The sequence below is a fragment of the Nicotiana sylvestris genome, chromosome 2 (genome assembly GCF_000393655.2).
Source record: "Nicotiana sylvestris chromosome 2, ASM39365v2, whole genome shotgun sequence".
In the NCBI taxonomy this organism is placed as follows: Eukaryota; Viridiplantae; Streptophyta; class Magnoliopsida; order Solanales; family Solanaceae; genus Nicotiana; species Nicotiana sylvestris.
The window spans coordinates 72711391-72737714 of NC_091058.1; the positions used below are offsets into that span (position 1 = coordinate 72711391).

Here is a 26324-nt window from a genome sequence, read left to right on the forward strand (position 1 = left end):
ATCAGATTCATTCCTTTTGATTCTCGGACATAAATGACTTAGATAGACATGGGTGTTGGGTTATTTGTATTCCTGCCCGTGCCTCTTCCTCTGCCATTTGCTCGTATCTGTTACAACTCGTGTCTCTTGCTAGTTGTAATTCTTTGATCATTTGACTAGTCTACGTGTTTCGACACGTCACCTCTATATTTAAATACAATTTTTCTCAATACACTATTGTTTAGCTATCTTTCCTAGAACTGCAGGGAGAATAAAATTGAAGGCATGAAAACAGCTCAAATATTTCAAAGATATTAGAACTCGCCAACCATGACAGAAATGAGTCGAGGGCAAGAAGGCACCCGTGCACATCTGATGAATAATAGTCCTTGGTTATTCACCTTACCTACCTTATCTTAACACGTTCTAATCGATTAGATAATACAGCTCACAGTCTGCTCTTCTTTGGTTCATTTATCCAACTACTTGTGGAAATCACCATTAGTTGGACCAAGTTAATTTGTCCTTTCTGGACTTGTTCTCAAAATTATAAGAAGCATTACACCTAACCAAAAGATATGCTTCCAACCCCTTGCCAACCAAATCCAAAAGAAAAACTTCCATACGTGTACAATTACATAATATAAACTTCAGTCGTGCAAAATGAACTTTATATTTGATCTACTGGCCCTTTTTAAAAGTCTTGACACCTTAAAATATTCCCACTACTATTTAACCATTAATATCTTAGTTATCGAAATATTGTGTGTTCTAGTAGTTGACATATTGAAGCTATTATGGAGGAGACAACTTTACCAGGCCACCTATTTTACAATTACAAGACAAAAACTAACTAAACAATTGAACAAATTAAGTAGGCTTCTTGAAAATGATGCATCTTCAATTAAATAGTATGAATAAATTAATTGTGTTATAGTATTGACACCATATATGGAGACAGAAAAAGTCTAATGAGTCAAACACCCACATGATAATGAGATGCCTCATGTTTATCCCATAACTACGAGGACTAATGAAAGTAATCAGCAGAACCTTTAGTTGGCCAAATGTGTAGCAGTTTTACAAGTTCCAAAAAGATCCAGCAGAGCAACCACATGCTGATTTAATTAGGCCATTGCTTATTTGGTCTCCTGCTATGGTGTGCTGCCTATAAATACCAACTCTCAAGCGTCAATTCCATCACAACTTTGAGAAATTCCTGTTGCGGAAGCCAAATGTATATAGTGTGAATAAGTCACAATTACTATACCAAAAATTATGACAGCCACCAAATAATAAATAAGATAATAAAGCAACAATAAAAGGAACACCAGAATTTACGAGGTTCGGCTAATTTTGCCTACTCCTCGGACACAACCAATATTTTATTCCACTCCAAAAATACAAGTGAAATAATACTAAAGAGAGAAGATACAAATGCCTTAAACAGATGAGAAGGCAAATGAGAGGTGTGTTTAAATCCTAAATATTAAGCCTTCTTTTATAGGAAAAATTTCCCAACCAAATGGCTAACCCACCGATGTGGGACTTTGCCAAATTCAACAAATCTCCACCTTGGCAAAATTCCACATCTTCAATCTTCTCTCAATAACAAATTTTGGTTGTGTCTTCATCTTCAATCTTCAGTGTTCAACAATGTTGATCAAATCCAAACAATGTTGAAACTTGACCGCAGTCACCACTTTTGTCAGCATATCAGCAGGATTCTCTGTAGTATGAATTTTCTTCATCGTGACTCCACCTTCTTCTATGATTTCTCGTACAAAATGATACCGAACATCAATGTGCTTCGTCCTTGCATGATAAACTTGGTTCTTCGCTAATTGAATAGCACTTTGACTATCACAAAAAATTGTGATACCTTTTTGTTCAACACCAAGCTCCTTTAGCAATCCTTGAAGCCAAATTGCCTCCTTCACAGCCTCTGTAATAGCCATGTACTCTGCCTCTGTTGTAGACAAAGCAACTGTTGACTGCAAAGTAGACTTCCAACTAACTGGTGCCTTTGCAAAAGTAAACACATAACCAGTAGTTGATCTTCGTTTGTCCAGATCACCCGCAAAATCTGAGTCACAATATCCAACTACAGACTGATTGTCTTCCTGCTCAAAAACTAACCCGACATCTACAGTATTATGAATATACCGTAGAATCCACTTCACAGCTTGCCAATGCTCCTTCCCTGGATTGTGCATATATCTGCTAATAACTCCAACAGCCTGTGAAATGTCAGGTCTCGTACAGACCATTGCATACATCAAGCTACCAACATCATTTGCGTATGGTACCTTTGACATATACTCTCGTTCAACTTCATCCTTTGGCGACATAGTAGTACTCAGCTTAAAATGGGGAGCAAGTGGAGTACTAACTGGCTTAGTCTTGTCATCTATGCCAAAACGTTGAAGTACTCTCTTCAAATATTCCTTTTGAGATAAACAGAGTTTCTTTGAACGTCTATCTCTTATTATCTCCATGCCAAGAATTTTCTTTGCCTCACCTAGATCCTTCATCTCGAACTCCTTCTTCAGTTGAATCTTCAACTTATCAATTTCTTCCGAATTCTTGGAAGCTATCAACATATCATCAACGTATAGGAGAAGATATACAAAGGAACCATCTTTAAGCTTGCGCAAATACACACAATGATCGTATTTGCTTCTCTTGTACCCTTGCCGCAACATAAACTCGTCAAATCGCTTGTACCATTGTCTAGAAGATTGTTTCAATCCGTACAATGATTTTTCAAGTTTGCACACCATATTTTCTTTTCCAGCAACTTTGAATCCTTCTGGCTGAGTCATGTAGATTTCCTCCTCCAAGTTTCCATGTAAAAACGCAGTTTTTACATCCATCTGAACTAGTTCCAAATCCAATTGTGCTACCAAAGCCAACATAATTCTAATGGAGGAATGTTTTACAACTGGAGAAAATACTTCATTGTAATCAATTCCCTCCTTTTGAGCATATCCTTTGGCCACCAATCTTGCTTTGTAGCGAACATCTACTTGGTTAGGAAATCCTTCCTTCTTTGCAAATACCCATTTGCACCCAATTGCTTTCTTTCCCTTCGGGAGATTGGCCAATCTCCATGTATGATTCTGATGAAGGGACTGTATTTCATCATTCATGGCAATCCTCCACTTATCTTCTTCTGAACTTTGGACAACGTCTTTATAAGTGGTAGGAACATCATCAGCTACAATTGAGGTTGCACAAGCAACCGTCTCTATGAGACGAACAGGTTTCGTTATTGTTCTTTTTGGCCTGCTGGTTGCTATTGATTCAAGTTGTTGTTGAGGTTCCTGAGTTGGAATCTCCTCTACTGGCTCTCCTTCCAGAGGGTAATCTTCATTTGTTTCCTCCTCTGCTTCTTGTGTAGGAAAAATAAATTTTCCCTCAAACTCCACCTGCTTAGAAGCACCTTTATTTTGTTTGGTATCTTCTGTTACCTTATTTACCATAGATTCATCAAAGGTAACATCCCTGCTGAATATTACTTTCTTTGTCATAGGACACCATAAGCGATATCCTTTGACTCCAGAAGTAATTCCCATAAAAATAGCCTTCTTTGCCCTTGGATCTAATTTTGACTCCGTCACATGATAATATGCAGTTGAGCCAAACACGTGCAAAGAGTTATAATCTACAGCAGGTTTTCCATACCATTTTTCAAATGGTGTCTTGCCATCAATAGCAGCAGATGGTAGACGATTAATGAGGTGGCATGCATATGTAATTGCCTCAGCCCAAAATTCTTTGCCCAAGCCAGCATTGGACAACATACACCGTACCTTCTCCAGCAAGGTCCGGTTCATACGTTCTGCCACTCCATTCTGTTGTGGTGTATGTCTAACAGTGAAGTGTCGGACGATGCCATCATTTTCACAGACCTTATTGAAATGATCATTTTTGTATTCACCTCCATTGTCTGTGCGAATACACTTGATCCTCCTGCCTGTTTGATTCTCCACCATCGTCTTCCATTTGAGAAAAATTCCCAGCACTTCATCTTTGTTTTTCATTGTATACACCCACACTCTTCGGGAAAAATCATCAACAAAGGTTACAAAATAGTGCTTCCCACCCAATGAAGGTGTTTTGGAAGGACCCCAAACATCAGAGTGTACATAATCCAAAATGCCTTTAGTATTATGGATCGCTGTACCAAATTTAACCCTTGTCTGTTTCCCTTTAACACAATGCTCACAAAACTCCAAGTTGCAAGCCTTGACTCCTTTTAACAATCCTTGATCTGATAGAGTTTTCAAGGATTTTCCTCCAGCATGTCCCAAGCGCATGTGCCATAGCTTGGTTGCTTCTGCCTCTTTGTCGTCACTGGATGTTACTGTCGCTGTCCCAATAATTGTACTGCCACGATAGCGGTACATATTATTATTCTTCCGATTAGCCTTCATTACCACTAGTGCACCGGAGCATACTCTCATCACTCCATTTTCTGCAATGATTTTGAACCCTTTTGATTCTAGGGCTCCCACAGAGATGAGATTCTTCTTCAAATCCGGTACATATCGAACATCTGTTAATGTTCTGATCATTCCATCATGGTTCCTTAATCGTATTGAACCAATGCCATATGAGGTAAGAGGGCTGTTATCCGCTGTGTGGACGACTCCATATTCTCCTTCTTGAAATTCCACGAACCAGTCCCTGTTGGGACACATATGATAGCTACAAGCCGAGTCCATCAACCATATGTCTGATGATGTTGATGACTCTGTTGTAACTAATGAGAAGTCTGAATCATCACAATCAGCTACATTTGAATCCATAATGGCCTTTCCATTGTTATGTTTGGCCTTATTCTTCAACTTCGGACAGTCTTTCTTCCAGTGCCCTTTTTCTCGACAAAAGGCACATTCATCTTTGCTGGGTCTGGATCTTGACTTGGATCTTCCCTTCTTTGTCCTCGTTTGATTTTGAGGACGACCCCTCACAAATAGTGCTTCTCCTTCTCCGCCCTTCTGTTTTTCTCGCTTTCTTTGTTCATAGCTGTACAATGCCGAACAAACTTCTCTGAGAGAAACTTCGTCATTTTCATGGAGTAGAGCAATTTCAAGGTGCTCGTACTCATCAGAAAGTGACGCCAACAATATCAAGGCCAAGTCACCATCATCATAAGTTGTATCCATATTTTGCAAATATGTGACCAACTTATTGAAACTGGTGATATGTTCATTCATCGTGGTACCAGGAACATAGGTGAAGTGAAACAGTCTCTTCTTCATGTACAATTTATTTTGACTGTTTTTCTTCAAAAATTTATCCTCCAGTGCTTTCCATAATCTACTTGCAGAAGTTTCCTTTGTGTATGGATATTTCTGCTCTCTAGCAAGGTAGGATCGAATGGTACCGCAAGCAACACGATTGATAATTCTCCAATCTTCTTCTCCAATAGCATCTGGTCTCTTTTCTTCAATAGCAAGATCTAGCCCTTGTTGAAAAAGGACATCTAGAACCTCGCCTTGCCACATCCCAAAATGTCCGGACCCGTCAAATATTTCTACCGCAAATTTCGCATTTGACACAATTCTTGTCATAAGCGAAGATGCCAATGATGACGTATTGTTGACACTTGATGTAGATTCTTCTTGTTTATTGTCTCCCATCTTTGACACAAATATTATTTAATAGCTGACGACACAAATCAAGATTATTTCCTTTCTGGTGTGGAAGATCAGACTAAGCTGCAACCACAGAGCATACTAAGACAGAATCTTGACACAGTTACCAAGATAAATCTTTTCTGATGTGGAAGATCAGACTATGCTGCAACCACAGAGCATACTAAGACAGTACCTTGGCTCTGATACCAATTGTTGCGGAAGCCAAATGTATATAGTGTGAATAAGTCACAACTACTATACCAAAAATTATGACAGCCACCAAATAATAAATAAGACAATAAAGCAACAATAAAAGGAACACCAGAATTTACGAGGTTCGGCTAATTTTGCCTACTCCTCGGACACAACCAATATTTTATTCCACTCCAAAAATACAAGTGAAATAATACTAAAGAGAGAAGATACAAATGCCTTAAACAGATGAGAAGGCAAATAAGAGGTGTGTTTAAATCCTAAACATTAAGCCTTCTTTTATAGGGAAAATTTCCCAACCAAATGGCTAACCGACAAATGTGGGACTTTGCCAAATTCAACAATTCCCTCATCAGAAAGAAAACCATACGAAATGGCCACTCTATCTTCAAAACCCAATCATGTTCGATCAATCAGTTTGCCTGGGAGATCACACCCTATCACCCAAAGAGTTGAAGAGGAGATAAACAAGCTCAAATCATTATCAGTTGCACCAACAGCAGACAGTGTGTACAGTGGTCTATTCGGATTGGAGAAATTATACAAGCGCATAGATGATCTTTTCAGCTTACAACAAACCCTCTGCCAAAGTCTAGATGCTGAATGGGTTGAAGATTTATTGGACAAATCCGTGAGGCTTCTTGATGTTTGTGGCACTACAAGGGAACTTGTCTCACAATATAAAGAAAATGTAAGAGATCTTCAATCATCTCTCAGAAGGAGAAAAGGAGATTCAACTACAGATGATAGCGTTGCCAGATTTACCTCTTTCAGCAAGAAGATCAAGAGGGATGCCAAAAGATTAGCCTTGAATTTGAAACAAATGGATCAAGAGACTGCAGTAGCAGTCTTGCTAGATGCAGATCAAGATACAATAGCTGCGATTAGAGCACTAAGAGAAGCTAATGCGGTGTGCATTTCAATTTTCCAAATCCTGTTGTCCTTCCTGTGTGTGCCACTTTTGAAGCCAAAACAATCAAAATGGTCACTGCTTTCAAGATTGGTACACAAAGACAGAATAGTACCTGAAGTCCAAGAAGAAAACACGAGCTTAGAAACCAGGCTGGAAACATTCGGGGCCTACCTTGACAGCTTTGAAAATGCACTGGAAGCTACATTTAGGTGCTTGATTAGATCTAGAAGCTCGCTCCTCAATGTTCTTTCTTGTTAATCTGGCAGTTGTTGCTCCATACTCTGTAAATTGTACATAAACAGTTTTGTAGTTAGAAATATATAAACTTCAAGTGAAAGATTATACACCACTTACTGACTCTCTCTCTCTCTCTCTGTGACCAAAAATTAAAGGGTTATGCCTGTAAGTTTCAGCGCAAAGAAAGCACTTAGCAGTATTTCTCCATACCTGATACCAGTGTCTCAAAAATGTCAATATCCATTGAAATGGTCCTCTTTAGGCTAGAGGGGGAAATAAATAAAACGCATAGCACATTCATTACAGACTTTCTCTGGATAATTGGCTTCAAAGATCAAACTAATGAAGGGCCATAATCTGGATGAAAAGTTTCTTCCTTATGCTCCTTATCCACCATACTTTAGGCATCACCGATAAATTAGGAATATAGCTTATGATTTGCTTATCTTACTTCATAGTCCATCTAGATATGGAGACCACTGTAACTATGACAATCTTGATATCATCTGTCCTCCTTCTGAGATAATTGGAAGCAGTAGATCTAATCAGGAGTCTTATCCTATGTCCTTTTTCTTCTAGAGCCTAAGCCAAATTCAACAAAGAAAACAAAACGGAAGATCTAGCACAAGGATCTGGCACCAGATCAGCGGGCAAAGCAGCCAATAGCATTCCTTCGAACAAATAAATGGAGCAATTAACAGTGCCACTTTGCTCGACTCAATATCAGTTTTATATGAACAACTAAAGTGGCATTGCTCAGCAAGCTTAATTGCATAGCTCCCAAAAAATCCTCTAGCAGTCCCTGAAAACAACGATATGTACGCTCCCCAAAAATAGATTTGAAGTGTGGACAGAAACACTTTTGAGGAGCAGCTGACAACTTCGAATATATTTTGGAAGGGACATAGGTGCCTGATTATATTGCAGTGTTCTCTCCTAAATATCTTCTCATGCTAATCTGAAGTTGGCTACACATTTTTCACATACATAATGTCATGGCCCCGTGGCTAGCTTCTAAACGTGTTGTGCCAAGGACAGGCCCACTAGACTTTGTTTAGCCAACTGACAAGTGTGCCTGTGCCTATGTCAAAGAAAAGGAGATCACTTAAGTACAGAAGCCAGCTTTACCAGATCATCTCCTTCAGCAAGAAGATTGGGGAGCCAAAAGTTATTCCTGGTCTTATCTCTTAAAATTGGATGAAGACATTGAGGAATCGGAATTCCAAGATTCAGATATGCACGCTACATATGTGATTGGAGCACTAAGGGAAGCCAACCTAGTATGCATTTCAATTTTGCAAATGCTCTTGCTACTTCTTATCTGTCCCAGTTAAAGTCAAACTCGTCCCAGTTAAATGGCACTGGTTTTGAGATTGGTGCATAAGGGAAGAATAGCATGTGAAAAGTCGAGCAGATAAAATTTGTTGAAATGTCAAAATTTCAGATTTCCACGTCGGTGGGTTAGCAATAGTTGGGGGATTTTCCCCTATAAAAGAAGGCTTAATGTTTAGGATTTAAACACACCTCTCATTTGCCTTCTCATCTGTTTAAGGCATTTGTATCTTCTCTCTTTAGTATTATTTCACTTGTATTTTTGGAGTGAAATAAAATATTGGTTGTGTCCGAGGAGTAGGCAAAATTAGCCGAACCTCGTAAATTCTGGTGTTCCCTTTATTGTTGCTTTATTGTCTTATTTATTATTTGGTGGCTGTCATAATTTTTGGTATAGTAGTTGTGACTTATTCACACTATATACATTTGACTTCCGCAACAATTGGTATCAGAGCCAAGGTACTGTCTAAGTATGCTCTGTGGTTGCAGCATAGTCTGATCTTCCACATCAGAAAAGATTTATCTTGGTAACTGAGTCAAGGTTCTGTCTGAGTATGCTCTGTAGTTGCAGCTTAGTCTGATCTTCTACATCAGAAAGGAAATAATCTTGATTTGTGTCGTCAGCTATTAAATAATATTTGTGTCAAATATGGGAGACAATAAACAAGAAGAATCTACATCAAGTGTCAACAATACGTCATCATTGGCATCTTCGCTTATGACAAGAATTGTGTCAAATGCGAAATTTGCGGTAGAAATTTTTGACGGGTCCGGACATTTTGGGATGTGGCAAGGCGAGGTTCTAGATGTCCTTTTTCAACAAGGGCTAGATCTGGCCATTGAAGAAAAGAAACCAGATGTTATTGGAGAAGAAGATTGGAGAATTATCAACCGTGTTGCTTGCGGTACCACGATGAATGAACATATCACCAGTTTCAATAAGTTGGTCACAGATTTGCAAAATATGGATACAACTTATGATGATGGTGACTTGGCCTTGATGTTGTTGGCGTCACTTCCTGATGAGTACGAGCACCTTGAAACTACTCTACTCCATGGAAATGACGAAGTTTCTCTTAGAGAAGTTTGTTCGGCTTTGTACAGCTATGAACAAAGAAAGCGAGAAAAACAGAAGGGCGGAGAAGGAGAAGCACTATTTGTGAGGGGTCGTCCTCAAAATCAAACGAGGACAAAGAAGGGAAGATCCAAGTCAAGATCCAGACCCAGCAAAGATGAATGTGCCTTTTGTCGAGAAAAAGGGCACTGGAAGAAAGACTGTCCGAAGTTGAAGAATAAGGCCAAACATAACAATGGAAAGACCATTATGGATTCAAATGTAGCTGATTGTGATGATTCAGACTTCTCATTAGTTACAACAGAGTCATCAACATCATCAGACATATGGTTGATGGACTCGGCTTGTAGCCATCATATGTGTCCCAACAGGGACTGGTTTGTGGAATTTCAAGAAGGAGAATATGGAGTCATCCACACAGCGGATAACAGCCCTCTTACCTCATATGGCATTGGTTCAATACGATTAAGGAACCATGATGGAATGATCAGAACATTAACAGATGTTCGATATGTACCGGATTTGAAGAAGAATCTCATCTCTGTGGGAGCCCTGGAATCAAAAGGGTTTAAAATCATTGCAGAAAATGGAGTGATGAGAGTATGTTCCGGTGCACTAGTGGTAATGAAGGCTAATCGGAAGAATAATAATATGTACCGCTATCGTGGCAGTACAGTTATTGGGACAGCGACAGTGACATCCAGTGACGACAAAGAGGCAGAAGCAACCAAGCTATGGCACATGCGCTTGGGACATGCTGGAGGAAAATCCTTGAAAACTCTATCAGATCAAGGATTGTTAAAAGGAGTCAAGGCTTGCAACTTGGAGTTTTGTGAGCATTGTGTTAAAGGGAAACAGACAAGGGTTAAATTTGGTACAGCGATCCATAATACTAAAGGCATTTTGGATTATGTACACTCTGATGTTTGGGGTCCTTCCAAAACACCTTCATTGGGTGGGAAGCACTATTTTGTAACCTTTGTTGATGATTTTTCCCGAAGAGTATGGGTGTATACAATGAAGAGCAAAGATGAAGTGTTGGGAATTTTTCTCAAATGGAAGACGATGGTGGAGAATCAGACAGGCAGGAGGATCAAGTGTATTCGCACAGACAATGGAGGTGAATACAAAAATGATCATTTCAATAAGGTCTGTGAAAATGATGGCATCGTCCGACACTTCACTGTTAGACATACACCACAACAGAATGGAGTGGCAGAACGTATGAACCGGACCTTGCTGGAGAAGGTACGGTGTATGTTGTCCAATGCTGGCTTGGGCAAAGAATTTTGGGCTGAGGCAATTACATATGCATGCCACCTCATTAATCGTCTACCATCTGCTGCTATTGATGGCAAGACACCATTTGAAAAATGGTATGGAAAACCTGCTGTAGATTATAACTCTTTGCACGTGTTTGGCTCAACTGCATATTATCATGTGACGGAGTCAAAATTGGATCCAAGGGCAAAGAAGGCTATTTTTATGGGAATTACTTCTGGAGTCAAAGGATATCGCTTATGGTGTCCTATGACAAAGAAAGTAATATTCAGCAGAGATGTTACCTTTGATGAATCTGCTATGGTAAATAAGGTAACAGAAGACACCAAACAAAATAAAGGTGCTTCTAAGCAGGTGGAGTTTGAGGGAAAATTTATTTTTCCTACACAAGAAGCAGAGGAGGAAACAAATGAAGATTACCCTCTGGAAGGAGAGCCAGTAGAGGAGATTCCAACTCAGGAACCTCAACAACAACTTGAATCAATAGCAACCAGCAGGCCAAAAAGAACAATAACGAAACCTGTTCGTCTCATAGAGACGGTTGCTTGTGCAACCTCAATTGTAGCTGATGATGTTCCTACCACTTATAAAGACGCTGTCCAAAGTTCAGAAGAAGATAAGTGGAGGATTGCCATGAATGATGAAATACAGTCCCTTCATCAGAATCATACATGGAGATTGGCCAATCTCCCGAAGGGAAAGAAAGCAATTGGGTGCAAATGGGTATTTGCAAAGAAAGAAGGATTTCCTAACCAAGTAAATGTTCGCTACAAAGCAAGATTGGTGGCCAAAGGATATGCTCAAAAGGAGGGAATTGATTACAATGAAGTGTTTTCTCCAGTTGTAAAACATTCCTCCATTAGAATTATGTTGGCTTTGGTAGCACAATTGGATTTGGAACTAGTTCAGATGGATGTAAAAACTGCGTTTTTACATGGAAACTTGGAGGAGGAAATCTACATGACTCAGCCAGAAGGATTCAAAGTTGCTGGAAAAGAAAATATGGTGTGCAAACTTGAAAAATCGTTGTACGGATTGAAACAATCTTCTAGACAATGGTACAAGCGATTTGACGAGTTTATGTTGCGGCAAGGGTACAAGAGAAGCAAATACGATCATTGTGTGTATTTGCACAAGCTTAAAGATGGTTCCTTTGTATATCTTCTCCTATATGTTGATGATATGTTGATAGCTTCCAAGAATTCGGAAGAAATTGATAAGTTGAAGATTCAACTGAAGAAGGAGTTCGAGATGAAGGATCTGGGTGAGGCAAAGAAAATTCTTGGCATGGAGATAATTAGAGATAGACGTTCAAAGAAACTCTGTTTATCTCAGAAAGAATATTTGAAGAGAGTACTACAACGTTTTGGCATAGATGACAAGACTAAGCCAGTTAGTACTCCACTTGCTCCCCATTTTAAGCTAAGTACTACTATGTCGCCAATGGATGAAGCTGAACGAGAGTATATGTCAAAGGTACCATACGCAAATGCTGTTGGTAGCTTGATGTATGCAATGGTTTGCACAAGGCCTGACATTTCACAAGCTGTTGGAGTTATTAGCAGATATATGCACAATCCAGGGAAGGAGCATTGGCAAGCTGTGAAGTGGATTCTACGGTATATTCATAATACTGTAGATGTCGGGTTAGTTTTTGAGCAGGAAGACAATCAGTTTGTAGTTGGATATTGTGACTCAGATTTTGCGGGTGATATGGACAAACGAAGATCAACTACTGGTTATGTGTTTACTTTTGCAAAGGCACCAGTTAGTTGGAAGTCTACTTTGCAGTCAACAGTTGCTTTGTCTACAACAGAGGCAGAGTACATGGCTATTACAGATGCTGTGAAAGAGGCAATTTGGCTTCAAGGATTGCTAAAGGAGCTTGGTGTTGAACAAAAAGGTATCACAATTTTTTGTGATAGTCAAAGTGCTATTCAATTAGCGAAGAACCAAGTTTATCATGCAAGGACGAAGCACATTGATGTTCGGTATCATTTCGTACGAGAAATCATAGAAGAAGGTGGAGTCACGGTGAAGAAAATTCATACTACAGAGAATCCTGCTGATATGCTGACAAAGGTGGTGACTGCGGTCAAGTTTCAACATTGTTTGGATTTGATCAACATTGTTGAACACTGAAGATTGAAGATGAAGACACAACCAAAATTTGTTATAGAGAGAAAATTGAAGACGTGGAATTTTTGCCAAGGTGGAGATTTGTTGAAATGTCAAAATTTCAGATTCCCACATCGGTGGGTTAGCAATAGTTGGGGGGATTTTCCCCCTATAAAAGAAGGCTTAATGTTTAGGATTTAAACACACCTCTCATTTGCCTTCTCATCTGTTTAAGGCATTTGTATCTTCTCTCTTTAGTATTATTTCACTTGTATTTTTGGAGTGAAATAAAATATTGGTTGTGTCCGAGGAGTAGGCAAAATTAGCCGAACCTCGTAAATTCTGGTGTTCCCTTTATTGTTGCTTTATTGTCTTATTTATTATTTGGTGGCTGTCATAATTTTTGGTATAGTAGTTGTGACTTATTCACACTATATACATTTGGCTTCCGCAACAACATTAACTTTGAAACTAGGCTGGAATCCTTCAATGGTCACCTTGAGAGTTTTAAGGATGAATTAGAAGGAGCATTTATGTGCCTGATTAGATTGAGGAGCTCTCTCCTGAATATATTCTCCCCATCTGATTCAATCTGCATTCTTATGGGTTCCTTCCCCTGCATACTTGTAAAATAAGATATCTCGGAAAGAATATGAAACTCATGGATTGTACCTTATAAAAGTTTGTTAGTAAAGAATGTAAAACTTCCTTCTCTTTGCCCCAGAGGGTGAGTTGTGTAGGAAAATAACCATGCAGTCAATAATTTAGTAAACATTAAACAAGCACAGCATAACCAGCCATACATAGATGCACAAAATTAAATATTTTTATTTCCAATACACTCGTGTATCAATTATTTATTTAATTAAAAATTGCCCTTTGAGTGAAGCACCCTGAAGAAGCCACCTACCACTGGACTAATTAAAAGGATGAACATCATAGCCATATCTCGGGCATCTTTAACCAAGTCAAGAAGGAGGAGTTCTTAGCTGTAATCTTCTGGATGGAGCCAAGGAAAATAGCAGGATATGAATGTACCAACATATATTAATTAGTTTTTCCCACCATTTATTGGAAGCATTACATCTAGTCCAGGAGCTTATACAGATATGCTTCCAACCCCTAGCCAACCAAATCCAAAAGAAAAAAATCCCATACGTGTACAACTGCATTTTGAATTTTATAGTTGATCTACTAGCCCCTCTGAGATCTTGACACCTTAAAATATTCCCATTATTCTGTCATTATTTACATTTCAATTATCTAAATATTATGTATTCTAGTAGTTGATGTATTTAAGCCTTTATGGAGGAGACAGCCTTACCTGGCCACCTATTACATGACAGAGACTAACTAAACAACTGAACAAATAAAGTAGGCTTCTTGAAGTTGATGCATCTACAATCAAATAATATCAATAGAAAAGTTTTTTGTCATAGTATTGGCACCATTTCTGGAGACAGAAAGAGGCAAATCATGCAAACACTTACATGATAATTATATGCCTCGTGTTCATCTTATAACTACGAGGATTAATGAAAGTAATCAGTACAACCTTTTGTTGGCCAAATGTGTAGCAGGTTTACAAGTTCCAAAAAGATCCAGCTGTGCAATCACATGCTGATTTAATTAGGCCATTGCTCATCTTGTCTCCTCCCATGGTTGTTTTCCTATAAATACCAAGTCTCAAAATTAAATTCCATCAAAACTTTGCGAAATTCCCTAATCTGAAAGAAAACCATAAGAAATGGCTTCACTTTCTTCAAAATCCAATCACGTTCGATCAATCAGTTTGCCTGGGAGATCACACCCTACCATCCAGAGAGTTGAAGAGGAGCTAAACAAGCTCAAATCATTGGAAGTATCTGTTGCACCAACAACAGTGACCAATGGTCTAAAAGGTTTGGAGAAATTGTACAAGTGCATAGATGATCTTCTCAACTTGCCTCAAACCCGTCATGCCCTCTCCCAGAGTCTACATGCAAAATGTGTTGAAGATCTAATGGATAAATCAATGAGGCTTCTTGATCTGTGTGGCACTGCAAGGGAACTTGTATCACAATGCAAAGAAAATGTAAGAGATCTCCAATCCTCCCTCAGGAGGAGAAAAGGAGATTCAACCACAGATGGCAACGTTACCAGATTTACCGCTTTCAGCAAGAAGATCAAGAGGGGTGCCAAAAGATTAGTATTGACCTTGAAACAAATGGATCAAGACACTACAGTATCTGCTTTGCTAGATGCAGATCAAGATACAATAGCTGTGATTAGAGCACTAAAAGAAGCTAATGCAGAATGCATTTCAACTTTCCAAATGCTCTTGTCCTTCTTGTGTGTACCACTTTTGAAGCCTAAGCCATCTAAATGGTCACTGCTTTCAAGATTGGTAAACAAAGAAAGAATAGCATCACTTGTCTTAGAAGAAAACATGAGCTTAGAAACCAGGCTCGAAAGCTTTGAGACTTATCTTGTCAGCTTCGAAGATGGATTGGAAGCAACATTTAGATGCCTGATTAGATCTAGAAGCTCGCTACTCAATGTTTTCTCCTGCTAATCTGGAAGTTGTTATTCCATATACTGTAAATTGTATATACACAGTTTTGTAGTTATGTTAGAAATATACAATCTTCAAGCGACTGATTATACATCAATGTCATGTCTCTTTCTCTCTATATTATATTATATTATATTATATATGGACTGTGTATGAATACTGCCATAAACTGTGCAGTAGGACTATAATTCAAATACCTGAATGGAGTCCAAATTTAACAGGTTATGCCTATGATTTTCAGCATTTACAAAGAGTTTTGCAGCATTGTCTAAATCTGATGTCAGGTTAAGTTTTACCCGGAAAATAGCTCTAAATATCATTGAAATGATTCTCCTTAAACTAGGAGAAGCAGATATATCTAATAGCAGATCCTTTACATACTTCCATTGCACAATTAGTGAAATGATCAAACCAATGAGCGAATGAGAAAATTCTATGACTCCTAAGTCAATATTAAAGGGTAAGAAGCCACTTATCTACATTCGGAAAAAAGTATTTCTTCCTTGTTCTTCTTTCCATCATTCTTACGCAACGATAATTTATTAGATAATATTGTGAATGATATATTTTTCTATTTGGTTCATAATCAACTAGCTATGGAGCCACCTCAGCTTTTCTGAATTTGTTCTTAAAACTATACGAAGTATTAGAGCTAAATCCGAATCAAGAAGGTTTCCACATATGAGATACATTATAATAGTTCTACATGTGAGATAACACTCAATTTTTGATGTATTACATTTTCTTAGTGCCAACAGTAGACTGCATTTTGAGAGTTGACTTCAAACATTAAAAAGAACTTGAAATGCAAAACTTGATAGCCAGTCGTATTCAGTGCTTACACCAATAACACCAACATAGTGGTTTGGGAGGAGTCATACGTAACAACCATGGCAAATGGATAGTGGGATACCAAAAACCAACTAAAGCCATAAGCAACACTCATACTGAACTCCTTGCACTAGAAACAGGTCTTAGAGTTGCGGTCCAATTCAAGCTTCATCCTATGGAAATAGAAACGGATTCCACCGAGGTAATATCTCTTTTTGACAAAGATCACAAAATTTATGATCATCTTATCTCCTCATGCAGGTGGTTAATGGCACAACTGGGAACACAATTGCTCAGACATAACTTCCGAGAAGCAAATTCAGTAGCTCATCTTTTGGCAAAGGACAGTAAGAAGCTAAAGTCCATAAATAAAACAGTCATTCATCATGCACCTACCCAGCCGGTGGAGGCAGCTTTGAAGAATGATGTTGTTGGAAGACAGTACTTTAGGTCAATATCGGAAGAAGTTTGTAATAGATTGGCTAGTATGGTGTCACGCCCCAACCTCGGCAGGCGCGACCGACGCTCAATCGAGTAAACCCAACTGAGCAAGCCTTATCAAACACTTCCTACCCAACTCGATACGAATAAGGAAACCATGCTTTCATTCATTTGCTTAGACGAGGAAAGATAGTGCATTCTACAAAGTTAGTTCATTTTATATCACAACATTAATCCGTAATTAAGTTCCCAAGATTACATACAATTACACTTTAGCAAAACGAGAATTTGAATTACATCATAGTTAGTAGACCTATCCAACGCCCGTACATAACCCACACATATGTCTACGGAGCCTCTAAGGATACCCAAGACAGCGATAACAACGCCGACGACAAGGCCCCGACTATACCTCAAAAAAGACATCTATAACAAAAGGCATGTCACAAAACCCCTTGAAGGAGGAAGGGGCTCACCAAGAGTTTGAGAAGAGGATGCTCCGCTACACACGATCGACACTATCTGCTATGGAGCCACCTACATTCATTTAAAAAATATAGCGCCTCCGGCAAAAGGGACGTTAGTGCCATTGAATAGCACTAGTATGTATAACTAAACACCATCAAATTAGAAAGAACTTTCATACAAGAATAAGAAATCACAAGTATAAAAAAACTTTAAACGATCACCACATTATCAAATAAAAGAATCATACAACTTTCACATCATTTTCCCATAGCTTTTAGTTAGGGGAATTTCACACTATTCATTATTTGTTCACAATACCACCGCTATCTTGAGCGGAGTCCGATCTCGACCCGATCGGCTAGGTTGCCTCATTTGAGACATATGCTTCAATCACAATTTCATTTTCCTTCTTTCCCGGAATTCATTCACAATACCTTTCTAATACCACCGCTATCTTGAGCGGAGTCCGATCTCGACCCGATCGGCTAAGTCACCTCATCAAGGCATTCTTCCCTTCTCATAAATCAATTCATTTCTCATATATCATTTCATAGGCACTTGGGGCCACGACTTATCAAATCATTCTTGGCACTAGGCCGCATTTTACATCGTTCCCAATTTTCAATATTAGCTTTGCCAGTTAGGACAGTAGGTGCACACAAGAGCAATTTAAATTGTAAACATAGATAAGATTTCACGTAGATAGCACAATATATTCAGCTGCAATCTCAATTTAAGGTCTAAACATTTCCAACACATAATTCATACCTTTGCCCCTTTCAAGCTGTCAAGATAGCACGTTGATTATGTTGGGACACATTTTTCACACACATAGTAAGCAATGCAACAATTCAACTTTAATCTTGCCATGCCCACACAAACACCGATGATGCTCAATTTCTAAAAGACGGGTTTTTAGCCATACATACCTCAATAAAGCTTTCCTTATTCCTTACAAAATTCCGGAACTTTTAGCACTTCGATCTATTGTGTAAGAATTACAAATTAAATCGAGAATTAGAGACGAGATTGAGATTCTAGCTTGTTTTGAGCATACTATCAAACACTAAAGGTGCATTGTGATCTTAGGCCCTTTTGAGAGAAATTTCTATCATTTTATACCCCAATTGCTGTCTTTTTCAGTTCACTACCTCCCAATATTTTATGGTGTGATATGCATGCAAGAAATTCATTCTTATACCCATGAATTACTTCACTAGTGATCCCTTATTGCTAAGCATAGGAATAAGAGTTGAGGTAATGAAGTCTTGCCTCTTGGGATGAAGATTTAGGTGCCCTCACTTGATTATCGTCAAAGATTTAGCAAGGTTTCATGGAGTAATTTGATGGGAAACACTTCCCTCGCTAAGACCCTTTCTCTCTCTCTAAAAGCATCAGGAAATATCCTCAAAATGAGCTATAATACCGTTATATCGATAAGGGGTCGGGTTTAAAATTTAGAAAATTGGAGCCCTGAGTCAGATGTGATCGCAAAGTGGAAATGCGGCCTGCAGAATGGACCGCAAAAGTGCTCCCAAAATCCGAACACACTGCCTGGGTATGCGGCAGAAATGCGGTCCACATACCCGTTCTGCGGTCGCATAATGCACCGCAGAACTGCCCCTCACAAAATCCCAAGGGAAATGTGCGACGACTAAGTGGTCCGTATATCGGTTATGCGATCACATACTTGACCGCATAGTTGACCTCAAATTTGACCAACACACTGACTCACTTTGCGGCAATTATGCGGTCCGCATACCTGATATGCGACCGCAGAAGCGCATTTTCTGGAAAATATTATTTCTTGACTTTTTATATCATAGATCAGTCCAAAAAGGTCCGAATAGCGGTTCGCAAGCTCGCCGCGGAGAATTTTACGCATCTCTAACGCATGATCCTCACTTGGCACCACAGGATTCGGGGTTCTGAGTAGGAAATTCACGGGGCCTTACATATGGGGAACATTAATGCTGTGCAAAACTCTAGTACTTTTGTAAACTCTCTCAGTTTCGATCCCAATGGGATGGCTGAGAGAGTCCTATGTAATGTTACATCGTTTTTAATAAAGTATTCGTATTTACAACCAATAAAAAAAGATAGCCAGTCGTATTATGTTTATCCGCTAACTTGATCTCGCTATTTCATTTTGATGACTGGATCATCACATTTACTTATCTATACTACAGTATAAACTATTTACCCATACAATTCTTTCTCCATCAACTCTGCACCAGTCAAATTTCATTCAGCATCTAATTTCTCTTAAAAAACATAGCAATAACAAAAAATAAAAAATAAAAAAGTTTGAAGGGAAAGAATGAATGAACAGACCTGCGAAAGAAATAGACCTCTTAACGGATTGAGAGGACTCTGGCCACCGATGTAATAGAGAAGAAATTGTTGGGTTAGTTATTTTGAAACAGTAGAAAAATGACAACTAATAAAAATCTCTATTGATAGACATTAAAAAAATTTGAAACTTTAAATTCAAAAATCAAATTTTGTAAAATTATTATTTGTTTGGTTGAGTTTTTGCAAATGATGATTGCAATATTCCTTAGAAATTATATCTCAATTATGAGTGAATTTGGTGAAGATTCTGGTTGAGTTTGTTGGAATTTCAGATTGAAACTCAAAGAAAATATAAATAAATTGTATATATTTTATATGCCGAGTGTACAAACAACATACAAAATATATACAACTAACATAATTGAATACAGATTTATATGTAAGTTGTATGTAAAATTATAGATTTTTCACCTGATTCTGCATTAAAAATTATATACAAGTGTATATAAGTTATATGTAAATTGTAGCTTTGGTCGAATTTTGTACGACAATTTTCTTTATTAAATAAAAGATAATAATATAATATTAAAAATAGAAAAGAATATGAAACGGAATATTCTTTTTTGAGTAAAAAATAGAGTAAAGGTTGGAGTAACTTTACTCCATTTTGGCGTTTACTCCATTTTGGAGGAGAAAATGGAGTAAAATTGCTCCAACAATTACTATATTTTTTTTACCAAAAAAATATATTCCATTTTATATTCTTCTCTCTCTTTAGTATTATATTATTATCTTTTATTTAACTTTTATTTTCTTATTTCTATTAAAGAAATTCTATCTTTTTTTTTTTTACATATTCATCACATATAAGTTTCACAATCACAACCACAATAATCCTCGACCCCATTCACTCAATACTGTAATGGTTTTGGTAAATCTGGAAATGACATAGGTCCTTACTAAGCTATTATGCTATATACCATAGTTTCAATTTTTATGTATTTTAATTTAATGTATTTTTAATTTTTAATTTTCAATTTTAGCAACTTCTAATATTTTATATTCGCACTTTTCAATTTTAACAATATTTAATATTTTATATTTGCACCATTCATTTTTTTGAGATGATTATATATTTTTTGTACAATTATAACTTATAATAAAATTGACTTACAATTTTACATAAAAATAATAAATGCACGAAAATTAATTTATCAAAATTATACACCAAAGTTAAGATGTAAAATTAATATTATAAAGGTATTACATAAACATAATTAGGTATATATAAAGAGATCAATTGAAAGAGTTAAATAATAAAGTAATAGAGAATTTTAATGGAAGAGATGAATAGTGTCAGTCCAACTCTGGAGTGACACTATTTATTCCCCATTTTACAGCAAAAAATGCAGCAGTATTGGAGTCAAATTTCTCCATAAACTGACTGCATTATGACAAATGAAGACAGCGTTGGAGATGGCCCAACACTGTTAGAAATAATTGATCACACACAACTTGTCACGACCCAAATTCCACTAAGGGTCGTGATGGCGCCGGACACCGCTGTCAGGCAAGCCAACTAAAATACTTGATTAGATTCTTGTTTTAATAATTTTGAAAACTGTAATTTTCCTTCAATTTTACCAGTAAAAGATAATCGTTTCAAATCAAATATGAATATTAAGAAGCTAATACAAGATACCCCATAATCATCCCAGAACCCGGTGTCGCAAGTGCATGAGCATTTACTAGGGAATGGAATAAAATACAGTAACTGTCCGGAATACAAAGTGGACAGAAATGAAAAACACAGTAAAATACTCTGAAGAGGACTCTGCTGGCTGCGGGTCATATCGATAAATGCAGCTCACCTAAGTCTCTGTATCAACCATGCCGCTATGCCACTAGCCACTTGTTGTGACCAAAACACTCACGCAACTGTACGCGATCTTCAAGTAATATAGTAATAAGAAAGTATCGTTCCCACGAGGACTTATGATCAACTTATCAACTGATGCAAACTCAAACAATTATCGATTCAAGCTTATTCATCACAAAATACATAAATAACCAATTTACAAATAGTCAAACAATAAAACAACGCAAAGTTACTACACCACTTATGAAGTTTTCTTTTAACAATTAATAAGAGAGATATTCCTGGGTTATGGGCTTGCTAGAGATCATGCTACGCTTTTAGCTTAAGAATGATTTATTGAATTATCCGGGATATTGATTATAGAGTTGATAATATCCATAAGAATCTGTCAAATTCTTATGCACCTATTCAAGTTAAATTAATACCTATATTTCTATGGCATCAATATTAACTCAAATGCATTTACAATTCCTATTTTTCAACCAAACAAGGCAATTAAGTATATTTCTATCTTAATAGCTAATTTTTCACCTGATGCCCAGGATCCAAATCTTGTTCTATTTGATTCTATATGCAATCAAGAATTTCCTTTTTCAAGTTTAACTCAAGATTCGTAAATAGTATTTCACTGTTAGCTACACAGTAAAATAATTAACAACAGAATCAAATAAACAACCCTTAACGATAATTTCAAGATCATCAATTTAAGCTTCAAACAACATAATCATCTAATACCCATAACCCCAGAATATTTGGGTTTTTAGCTACTCATATTCATACAAACATCAACAATATAAGTCTTAATTATCAAATAAATAGATACTAGACGAAAGTTTAGAAAAACTCTTTTAATCCTTGCTCCAAAGTGTTGTCTCTTGATTTTGATCCTCCAAGATGGATCTCCTCCTCTATCTCTCTCTCAAAACAGATCTGCTACTTCAATAATGGCTGCTTTACTCTTTTTAATCGTGTAGGAATGAGTTTTGACAATTATACCCTTTTTAGACCGAAATAGAGTAGTTCTGTGATTTTCACGTTCACGACGCCCCGTGCAACGCGTACATAGATTGGACAGAGGAAGAATACATTTTAATGGAGCAAAACAATGTAGCGCAGAATTTTGCACTGTCGCGGTGCCCCACGCGGTGCGGCAGTGCAATTTTTTGCGTTGCTTCATTTTTTCATTTGTTTTGCTATCCCGGCTTGCTTTGCGACCCCCGAACACGATCCCGACTTGATTTATTTAGCTTTTACTCAGACTTCAAAGCCCCAAATTAATCAAATTCATCCCAAATTAAATTCTTAAGTCGGATTAGCTTCCTGCAAGACATAAAATATGAATTTAGTACAATTCATTATCATTTAAGCTCAAATCTTTGTAAAATACAATAATTAAAGTGTTGTTACAACGACTAAAACACGAGTTTTTAGCCTATGATCAATACTCCACACTTAAACCATTGCTCGTCCTCGAGCAATTAACATATATTTCACATAAGGGCGACCTTTTTATCAAATTATTTTTCTAACAACACATGCCGACACTCAAATACCAATTCATAATATTTCAACCTTAAGACATGACTCGCAAGTGCCACACATTTTCATAACTTGCTTACTTACTCTAACACAAAGGTCAAAACGTTTCCTTGCTTATACAAATCATGTGCCCTCCCACAACTAATATAGACTAGTTCCTCTCAAAATTAATATTCAAGAATATTTAGGAACTCAAAATAGGAAGAACTAACTCACTCTCAGAATTGAAATTCATGTGCAACAGATGACATACCATATGCTTGCCCCTAGTGTAATACTCTACTAATTGAGCTTATTCAATCAAGGATCAAATAGGACTTTAATTGGTTGTAATGCAGGCTGAGGAAGAGTATGATAAATATAGAATGTAGTAGCTACACCTCTTTAAGCACTTCCATACATACACCATTTCATTTCATAATTTCAGCATCACTCTTATGTTAAACCATCTCCAACCTTTTTGAGGTTTTACATAATAACAACAAATCTCATTCTCTTTAAGCACCATAAGCTCGGGGATGTTACTAAAGAAAATCTATCTCTTATATATATATGTATTATTTTTTAATTTTTTTAAAAAACAAATGGCCTACCGCGGTGCCCCCTGCGGCACACCCGCCGCGCGGTAGGCCAAAAATCCCAGTTGCTCCAAAAATTTTGTATTCTGCCTCCTCTATGCAATTTTGCCTGGTGCGGTGTGTGGCATGATGCCCCATGCGACGCGGTAGGCCAATTTTTCATAGAGTTAGCCTATTTTTCGATTTTTAGCTCACAATTTACCCCCTACATCATTGTATACTGATTTTATGCCAAATTCATACTTGTACCTGACTACAAACATTATAACATCTAAAATCTAATATTTCTAAACTACAATTAGAAGTTAATGATGTTAGTCATTGGGTTGCCTCCCAACAAGCACCTAATTTAATGTCGCGGCACGACTCAACACTTCATCAGCCATCAACCAAATCTACCGAGGTCTTGTGACGTTTAATATCACCACCCCAATAGTGTTTTATTCGCTGCCCATTTACCAAGAAAGTACCACTTGAATTTATGTCCCGCAATTCAACTGTTCCATGAGGAGTCACACTTACCACAAGGAAAGGGCCTGCCCAACGAGACTTAAGCTTTCCAGGAAAAAGCTTTAGCCTTGAATTAAACAAGAGAACTTCTTGACCCGGCTCAAACTCACGATGTTGGATGTGCTTGTCATGCCACATCTTGGTCTGTTCTTTATATAACTTGGAATTTTCATAAGCATGCAAACGAAACTCATCAAGTTCATTGAGTTGTAGCAGTCTTTTTTCACCGGTTAAGTCCATATCCATATTTAGCTTTTTGATTGCCCAATAAGCTTTGTGTTCTAGCTCAACGGGCAAATGACATGCCTTTCCATAAACCAACATGTATGGAGAAGTACCTATTGGAGTCTTGTATGCAGTTCGGTAAGCCTACAATGCATCTTCTAACTTACCGGACCAATCTTTCCTATTTGCACTCACTATTTTCTCCAAAATCTGTTTTACTTCTCTGTTTGACACTTAAACTTGACCACTAGTTTGAGAGTGGTATGCAGTAGCAACCTTGTGTCTTACCCCATATTTTTCTAGAACATTTTTCAACAATTTGTTACAAAAGTGTGTTCCTCCATCACTTATCAACACCCTTGGAGTTCCAAAGCGTGTGAAAATGTGCTTCTTTACAAATTTTACCACTACCTTTGCATCATTAGTAGGAAGAGCAATGGCCTCAACCCACTTAGACACATAATCGACTCCAAGCAAAATGTATCTGTGCCCATTCGAATATGGAAATGGTCCTATGAAATCAATTCCCCAGACATCAAAGAGCTCTACTGCCAAAATATTTTGCAAAGGCATCTCGTTTCTCTTCGTGATTGTACCTGTTCTTTGACACCTGTCACAATTTTTAACTAAAGCATGTGCATCTTTAAACAATTTTGGCCAGTAAAAACTTGATTGCAAAACCTTTTGTGCCATTCTGTCTCCACCATGATGACCTCCATAAAGAGAAGCATGACAGTCATGCAATATTGCATTCAACTCCTCCTCAGGGACACACCTGCTTACCAATTGATCTGCGCATTGCTTGTATAGAAAAGGTTCGTCCCATATGTAGAATCTCACATCATGTAAGAATCTTCTTCTATGATCAGCTATGAATTCTGGTAGAGTCACCCCACTTGCAATAAAATCCACATAATCAACATACCATGGGGTTTCATCCGAAGTGATGGCTAGCAAATGTTCGTTAGGAAATGTTTCTTTGATTGATTCTCCTTCAGTGACATGGCATCGATTTTCCAACCTGGATAAGTGATCTGCAATCTGATTCTCTGTCCCTTTTTGATCTCGAATCTCTAAATCAAATTCCTACAAAAGAAGAACCCATCGAATTAACCTTGGCTTGACATCATTCTTTGCAAATAAATACCTGATAGCTGAGTGATCTGTGTAAACTATGACTTTGGTTCCCACTAGATAGGACCTGAACTTATCAAATGCCCATACTACTGCAAGCAACTCTTTTTCAGCAATAGTGTAATTCATTTGAGTTGGATTAAGAGTTCTGCTCGCATAATGAATGGAATAAAAGATTTTCTCCTTCTGCTACCCCAAAACTGCTCCAATGGCTATATCACTTGCATCATACATCAACTCAAATGGAAGTTTCCAATCTGGAGCAATGATAATTGGTGCAGTAACTAATCTTCTTTTTAGCTCATCAAATGCTTTCAGACAAGTATCATCAAACTTGAAGGAAGTATCTTTCTCAAGAAGCCTGCACAAAGGAGATAAAATTTTTGAAAAATCTTTAATGAAACGACGATAAAAACCTGTATGGCCCAAGAAACTGCAAATGCCTCTAACTAATGTCAGTGGAGGTAATTTTTCAATTGCTTCCACCTTTGCTTTATCTACCTGCAATCCGTTCTTGGACACTTTGTGCCCTAGGACTATACCTTCTCTTACCATAAAACGACATTTTTCCCAATTCAGTACCAAATTTGTTTCTTTACACCTAGAAAGTACCTTGTCAAGATTCATTAAACATTCATCAAAAGAACATCCAAATACAGAAAAATCATCCATAAATACTTCCACAAATCTTTCAACCATATCAGTAAAAATAGCCATCATACACCTTTGAAAAGTCGCACGTGCATTACAAAGACCAAATATTCTTTTAAATGCATATGGTCTTCTTTTGGTCCTCTGAGGCTATAACAATCTGATTATATCCCGAGTAGCCATCCAAAAAATAGTAGTATTCTTGCCCAACTAATCTATCAAGCCTTTGGTCAATAAAGGGGAGAGAAAAATGGTCTTTTCGGGTGTCATTATTCAATCTTCTATAATCTATGCAAATCCTCCACCCAGTAACAGTTCGTATGGGAATCAGATCATTGTTTTCATTTGTCACTACAGTCATTCCTCCTTTCTTTGGAACACATTGGACTAGATTTACCCATTTGCTATTAGAGATTGGAAATA

At 37.5% G+C, this 26324-nt stretch overlaps 3 protein-coding genes across 6 annotated transcripts; all 3 read right to left on the reverse strand.

Moving 5' to 3' along the window:
- Positions 1-854: 854 nt before the first annotated feature.
- On the reverse strand, positions 855-8457 carry LOC104249260 (uncharacterized). 4 transcript variants are annotated; one of them, XR_011405337.1, is made up of 4 exons: positions 7201-8451; positions 6957-7034; positions 6606-6865; positions 855-1198 (listed from the first exon to the last, which is right to left on the reverse strand). XR_011405337.1 is itself a non-coding variant. In XM_070167982.1 (3 exons), the coding sequence occupies exons 1-3, from the start codon at positions 7289-7291 to the stop codon at positions 6705-6707; spliced, it is 330 nt and encodes a 109-aa protein (XP_070024083.1). In that variant the 5' UTR covers positions 7292-8450; the 3' UTR covers positions 6021-6704. The 4 variants fall into 4 exon arrangements, 1 of the variants encoding a protein (XP_070024083.1); XR_011405336.1 differs by lacking the exon at positions 855-1198 and adding an exon at positions 6021-6507; XR_716682.2 differs by lacking the exon at positions 855-1198 and having other exon boundaries at positions 6021-6798; positions 6925-7034; positions 7201-8457.
- A 15302-nt stretch (positions 8458-23759) lies between these two features.
- LOC138885071 (uncharacterized) lies at positions 23760-24215 on the reverse strand. Its single transcript, XM_070165966.1, has one exon. The coding sequence runs from the start codon at positions 24213-24215 to the stop codon at positions 23760-23762; it is 456 nt and encodes a 151-aa protein (XP_070022067.1).
- A 135-nt stretch (positions 24216-24350) lies between these two features.
- Positions 24351-25922, reverse strand: LOC138885072 (uncharacterized). The gene is made up of 5 exons (XM_070165967.1): positions 25863-25922; positions 25667-25751; positions 25452-25507; positions 24892-25202; positions 24351-24726 (listed from the first exon to the last, which is right to left on the reverse strand). The coding sequence occupies exons 1-5, from the start codon at positions 25920-25922 to the stop codon at positions 24351-24353; spliced, it is 888 nt and encodes a 295-aa protein (XP_070022068.1).
- Positions 25923-26324: the final 402 nt, after the last annotated feature.